Below are 7,187 nucleotides of genomic sequence, written 5' to 3'. Positions count from 1 at the left end.
ATCGATGAAAGCTTTTGAACTGTAGAATACAGGTAGTTGGGCCCCCAACTCTTCTCGTATGATAGTAGAGCTTATTGCTGCTTAAGATATCGTCAAACATGCGAATGAGTCATCAGCTGCTTTCGGTTTGGATAGTAGGGAGGTGATGTCGGGTACTTCTTCAAGTCCTTGAATGTGCATTGGCGAGCCTCGTCCCACATGCTTCTCTGCCAGAGTTAGATATTCTTTCATGATCAATTTTTTGAATAGCGGGTGGTATGCTGGAAGTCATTTTTGGAAGGCTACTCTAACTATCGAGTCGTTGCATCCGACTATCCTTGCCTTATCTGCTTTGAACCTCCTCACATAGTCGCGAAACGACTCCTTTGGGTTCTTCTTGACATCAAACAAATGGTCGGACTTCTTTTTTATCGAGCAACAGGATGAATATTCTTTGGTGAAAACCAAAGAAAGTTCGTCGAAATTCCGGATGGATTGTCGCAGCAAGGTGTAGAACCAATCTTGCGCCTCGCCTTATAGAGTGGTGGCGAATATCTTGCACATGAGATCATCGTTGTTTCGATAGAGAATCATTGCACTTCGGTAGTGCTTTATGTATTTCTCCGGGTCTTTATCCCTTTTGAAAGATGTGAAATGTGGCATTCTGAACTCGCGTGGAAGCTCTACCTACTCGATCTCGTTTGTGAAGGGTGACCTGCTTATGTTGGTCATGTTTCGTCGTAGTGCCTCTTCGGTGACCTCATTGCGTTGGAAATTACGCAATCGTTCAGTCAAGAGTCTTTCTACTTCTTCCTGAATTTGCCTTTGTTGAGGTAGTAGAGCTCTCGGCTACCCCTAACCATGACTTGTTGGTCTAAGCTGCTCTTTCATGTGTTTGGCTCGCTTATGCTGTGAATGCGGTGCATGTAACGTGTTCTTAGCAGGTGAGCAGGTTCTTCGCAGGCTGCCGGTTGAACTTGAGCCGGATTGAGTGACTGCTTCTCTCTGTCTGTCGTGCTGCCTACTCCGATTTGAGGTGGATGATGCTCTTTACGGGCTTAGCCGCGAATGAACACTTCGCTTGGAAGGTTGCTCATGTTGACTATCGGAGTGTGACCTCAACCGTGAATGTATGCTCGTTTGTGGGCCTAGTCGTGAGTGCACGTTCCTCCGCACTCTAAGACGGGAGTATACGCTATCTCGGGGGCCCAATCGGGAATGTACACTGCCTGAACGCTTGGTTCGTGGCTGGTCGAGTGGTTGTTTGCCGGGACGCTGCTGGAGAGGTTCTTTGTCTGCCCTTGTCCTATTTCAGGACACCTCGTCTGGGGCACGTTGCATCTCGGTGCGCTGTAAGAGGTGGTTCACCAAGGTCGTCTGCTGTGCAAAGGCGCTCGTCAACTCTATGACTTGTCGAGACAAGTGTTGTTCTCCATTTGGGTTGGAATAGCTTGGAAGGAATGCGTCTCCTTGAGCAGTGGAAGTGTGGTAAACTTCATGCGCGAGATTTGAGTTGGGAAATGTCAAATTCGAAGAAAAATATGGTGAAAATGCTCCTGGTTCGATAGTCAGTCTAGAAATTTGGAGCCGGGATAGTTGAACTAATCTTAGACCGATTTGGGCTACTTGGAAGGCCACGGGAGCAAACTGAGTTGCGGAAGCAGGTTGGGCCACGAGAGTGGGCTACTCGGCTGGAGCAAGCTGGGCCACGGGAACAGGCTGTGTCACGAAAGTGGACTGCTCGGCGGAGGCAGGCTAGGCCACGAGAGTGGGCAGCTCGGCAGGAGCAGGCTGTTCGAAGTGTGATGCACATGGGTGCAAGGCTTGGGCTCGGCTTGGCAACGCGTTGAGTTTGCGTTAGGCTTGAAGTGACATGGCTTGGGCCGTGGTCTTGGTGCTGTGAGCCTTGGATGGCACGGCTCGAGCCGTGGTGAAGGCACCATGGACCTCGCCACCGCGGTGGAAACTCGTGGTGGTGGTGCCACTCCACTTATTGTCGCATTTAGCCTCGTGGATTGCCGTGGTCCCATTCCTTGGATATTGGAATTTTCACTTGTGGAATTTTCTAAATTTCTAGCCATTGTATTCTTCTTTTACGTTTTATCAAAGAATCTTTGCAAATAAAAAAATTCTAATAATAAGAACGTACAAAAAAATACAAGTAGACTAGAAAATAGAGAAAAATCTTTTTTTATGCAAAAGTCTTGTACGAGTGTGGATTTCTTCTCTCAATGAAAGCACCAATTTGTGGATGCAAATTTCTTCCTCCTTGATCTTGGACAAAACTGCACCTACAAAACAACTAACACCTTTGGTTAAGGCCAAAAGCCTCACGCGCCCACAATGAATGGGGGGGCTTTGGCCGAAGAACCTCCGATGCCAAAGTTAGAATTTAGAGAGAAAAGTATTTAGAGAGCTTTTTGGGAGTTTTGCAAGAGTGTTGGAACTAGCTTTTTAGAGAAAATGGAGTCATATTTATATAGCATGACCGGCCCCTCTTTGGAAGAAAGAGTGGCCAGCCCTTGGGTATTTTTGGGGGTGTAATGGATGATTTAATTGGTGATTAATGGATTAATTAGGAATTAATCCATTAATTAGCCATTTAACCTCCACTTAAATGGAATGTTATGTAGGTTATAAAATAATTACCTAAGATGAGGATGGATGAGAATATCTTTGAATTTGTTACCTATTTTGGACACTTTTGACTTGATTGACTGATGATTGTCCACTGCTCGTGCGTAAGAATCCTGGTATGCCTCAAGGGTATTTTTGTCCTCTTTTACCCAAAAATCCACGTGTCGCCTTGTGATTATTTTTGGCTCCACAAATGCATTTCGATCGTAATTGACATTTTTATAGCCTGAACCTTCATGTGTAAGTTGAATTTATGATTGTTATTCGATGGTAACTAAGTCATAATCTCAAATTTATGATTGTAAATGCATTTCAATTGTAATCGACATTTTTCTAGCCTGAACTTTCACGTGTAAGTTGAATCTATGATTGTCTTTCGACGGTAACTAAGTCATAATCTCAAATTTATGATTGTAAATGAGACGACTTATATGCGTTCTTAGGTGAGTTAGATGCAAATAATGTGAAGACAAAATATGCGAAGGAAAAAGATCCGAAGGAAATATTATTTGACTCGAAACATTATTTGTATTATAGTACGAGAAGACAAAAGATGGGAAGGAAAAAGAGAAAATAAGGGATTGCCAACAAAGCACCAAGAGACAACGGTTGGAGTGCGGGAAAGGAGTAGGATAGCCCTAAGTCTTAGCTCACAAGTTCCTACACCACAGCAGGCAGCAGGCAGCCAACGAAGAAAGAAGGCATTTCCGTTTGATTCATACATTTCATATATATAAAGAAGACACAGCAAGCCAGCCAGCCAGCCAGCAATTCGGTCACTTTCGGTCACATTGGACAACCCTAATTCCAATGTCGGAGTTTTAGCGTTTCCTGAATCCTGATTAATGTTAATCTGAATCCTGATTAGAGTGATAGTTTACCGCCAATCCACGCCACACCACTTGCAATGTCGCCTTTCTTCAGATTCTTAATTTTAATCATAATGTAGTATGTCACGTGACTTCAATTAACAAAAATTAGATATAATAGCTCCGATTCTGAATTCTGACCAACACGAATCAATTTCGGTACTTATACAACGACGAATTCAACGTCCCTTTTCCTTTTATTTTTTTTCCTTTCATTTTCAAGGGCAGAACTAATACATGAATACAATAACAAAACTAGAGACTGAGAAGAGATCACCTAATCATTAACAAAATTTCAAAAGAAAGAAGAAGAAGATGATGATGATGATACAAAACAATCAAGGAAAATACTAAACAAAAATAAAGTAAATGGCAAATTCAATCGGGAAACCCAAAAAAAAAAAATTGTGACAAAACAGGTGCTAGAGGGAATTTACCGGCGACCGTCTTGTTGCGCTTCCATTTCAAAGAGTGTGTCCGTACAAATCGTAGGGTGACCAGAGGGCGTCCAGCGGGCACGGCCGTTTCGAGTCCACCCTCAGCCACGGCTTCCCGCTGCCCGACCAATGCAGCAGGCTCACCGCTCCCGGATGCAGGTCACGGCAGCTGCCCTTCACATTATCACCTCCCAACCCGTGTTGGTTCCAGCGGTGCTCGATGGGCGCCACGTGCCCCGCGAAAACTAACAGAAACGGGGGCAGCGACCCCAGCTCGTAGATCCGGTGCCTCTTCTGGATCTCCATCCACCTCTCGATCCGCTTGGTGTACTTGGCCCGCCTCCACCTCACGAGATCTATCACCATCACACCGGTGTTGAAGTAACAAGGCTTCCGGCCGTCAAAGGTGCCGGAAAACCGCTGATCGGCCCAGAAAGCGGGCGTGAAGTAGTTGGTGAAGTTGGCGTGGCAGTACTCGGGCGCCCCGATGGTTCTGGAGCCGAGGCTGGTAGCCCAGAGCCTGGATATGTCGTCGACCAAAACGAGATCGGAGTCCAAGTAGATGACCCGGGCAACGCAGGGTTCCAGTAGATCCGCCAAGTAATTGCGGGCGTAATTGAGCGGTTGCTCCAGCGCTTGCCTCACCGATGTCGAGATCAGGCTCCGCACCATCCTCGGATCAAAGTAGTACACCCTGAACTTCAATTGCGGGAAAGTGGATCGCACTAGGGCTTCCAGATTCGTCTCCGACACCAGGAAGTGGAAGAAGACGCTCTCCGGGCAAAGCGAGTGCTGCAGGACCGAGTGCACGGCGGCGATTGACCCTCGGAGATACTCCACGTCTAGAGTGATGGCCACGTGTACCAAATTGGGATGGCACATTCCTGGGGCGCCGGAGGAGGAGGCACATTCATCGGCATTGCGGTATGCGGAGGCCTTCCGGAAGTTGAAGTGGCCTCCCCCGGAATCCGTCGGGGGAGGAAGGCGGAGGTAAGAGTAATCGAGATAGTGGTGAGGGGATCGGATGGCTTCGGCGGGAGGGAAGGATTGGAGAGACGGGGAGAGAATGATCATGAGCATTGCAGCAGAGAAGAAGCCAGAGAACCTCATAATCCAGAGCATATTCTTTCGCTTCTTTTCTGTGCTTGTACTACTATCGCCGCTGCAGAAAGGTCCACCTCTTCTCCTCCTCCACCACCTCGTCTTGGAATTGAAGAAATTGAAGAAATCGAAGAAATCTAAGAAATTGTAATGATGTTCCGCTACAACTGTCGACGAAAGGAACGCCAAGGTTCCTTTGAGGTCCGCCAGAATTGTAGAAATAGAGCGACCGATTTATGCTTTGACCTTGAGAATGAATGAACGAATATAAAGTAATAAAATTACGGGTGGTTTGTTGCCGCTGCAGAAGGTGGGAGTGGGAGGGAGAGAATCGATCTCTTTCTCTCTATCAAAGTCTGTGTGGAGGCTGTTGCCGTGGGAACCAAGCGAAGCGATCTTTTGGATATTTTAGGTAGATAAAGACGGAGAGGAGGAAAAACCACCATCCATCAACACCACGTACGCCAGCCACGGCGAACAACAAGAGGTTCAGGTTCAGCTCTACCCTTCCCCTTCTTCTCCTCCTCCCTCTCTCTCCCTCTGTCCTGCCTCACTCTATTATTTACCTCCTGTGAGTCGTCTGGGTGAAGCTGTGATAGAGAGAGAGCCAAGGCACTCACAACTAGTAGAGAGAAGAAGCCTTTTCTTTTCCACCATAGAAATCCACGGCTAAACATAAATTGTAATTTTCACTTAGAGGAAAATGTACTTTATTTATTTTTTTAATTTAATACGTGACGTTTTAATTTTGGGGATAAAAATAACATTTGTGCGTTTAGTGGGTACAAATCTAGAAATAGTATAATGTACTGCAGAGGCTAGTAGAAGCAAAAGAAGGAAGGGACCAGCTGTCCGCCTGTCTTGTATCAAAATGACGATTGCATCCGGGGCCACGGGCCTGCGTCCACGTAATTTTCAGCTTCATATCACTCAACGAAGTTTTTTGTATAGCTGGGACACAATCTCGAACAACCCGAACCCGACCCGAAATCAAAAAATTTGAACCGAAATTATTCTAAACTTTTGGAATGTGATTCAGCTTTATTATATGCTTTCGTTCAGTAATTCCGAACCAAACAACATTATATTATATTATATATTTAGGTTAGGGTTTCACCGAAGCCTCTCAGCCTCTCACTGAACCCTCAACCCTCTCTCTCGAGTTCTCCGCCTCTGCCGCTTTTCGGCCACCTTCTCCCGAGTCTTGCCTCTCCTCCGTCTCTCTCAGTCTTTCTCATTCATTCATTCTCTCGAACTATCTCCTTAACCTCATCTCTCTCTATTCTTTCATGCTCACTTACTTAGTCAGTCAATCATCTTCCTTCTTCGACTCTCGCCTCTCCTCCGTCCACCTTCTCTAATTCTCAAGCCCCAAAATCGAGGTTTTTTTATTAAATCCAAGGTTTTTTTTTCTTTTCTTTTGCAGTCAATATCTGAACGTTAATTTTTGGATTTTATTATGTGTTTCTGCAATGTTGTATTCTGTGTTTGGTCTTCATGTATTCTGTGAATTAGGGTTTTCAAATGGGATTTTACCAAATTTAAGTTTTGGGTTTATTTATGATTCATGTGTTTGGCTCCCGAACCATACTGAAATCTCGAAATTTTTTCGAGAACCCCGAAATTTCGGTTCGGTTTCAGGTTTGTGGAATCTCATCCCGAAACTTATTGGTTTGGGATCCGAACCCGAATCAACTCTAGGTTTTCGGACCCTTGCGATTTTTAGATTTTTTTTTTGGTATTGAAAGAGATGTCTTGTAAAATGAGAAATAAGCTGAGTTTTCATGGGCCACATAGATGGAGAAACAGTTTCCAATTTAGTTTGTGAAAACTAAGGCCATCTCTAACCGAAGGGTACAGAGGGTCAGAGGGCTGAAAATAGCCCTAAAATCATCTTCAACCGAGGGCTAGGCCAGAGGGCTCGGGAATCTGGGAGAGCCCCACGGAATTTCAAATGGCCAAAGGGCTGGCTGGCTGGCTATTTTTTTTTTATAGTTTTCCCATTGCTGTCGGTTATAAGGTCATCTCTAACCGAAGGGTCCAGAGGGCCAGAGGGCTGAAAATAGCCCTAAAACCGTCTCCAACCGAGGGCTAGGCCAGAGGGCTCGGGAGTCTGGAAGGGCCCTATGGAATTTCAAAGGGCCAAAGGGCTGGCTGCTTTCGG

The 7,187-nt window shown here is 45.6% G+C and overlaps 1 protein-coding gene across 1 annotated transcript; it reads right to left on the bottom strand.

Moving 5' to 3' along the window:
• Nucleotides 1-3,639: 3,639 nt before the first annotated feature.
• Nucleotides 3,640-5,694, bottom strand: LOC126591332 (probable galacturonosyltransferase-like 7). The gene has a single exon (XM_050256988.1). The coding sequence runs from the start codon at nt 5,042-5,044 to the stop codon at nt 3,950-3,952; it is 1,095 nt and encodes a 364-aa protein (XP_050112945.1). The 5' UTR covers nt 5,045-5,694; the 3' UTR covers nt 3,640-3,949.
• Nucleotides 5,695-7,187: the final 1,493 nt, after the last annotated feature.

Source organism: Malus sylvestris, chromosome 11 (genome assembly GCF_916048215.2).
Source record: "Malus sylvestris chromosome 11, drMalSylv7.2, whole genome shotgun sequence".
NCBI classification, from domain to species: Eukaryota; Viridiplantae; Streptophyta; class Magnoliopsida; order Rosales; family Rosaceae; genus Malus; species Malus sylvestris.
This window is presented reverse-complemented; position numbering and strand designations above follow the sequence as displayed.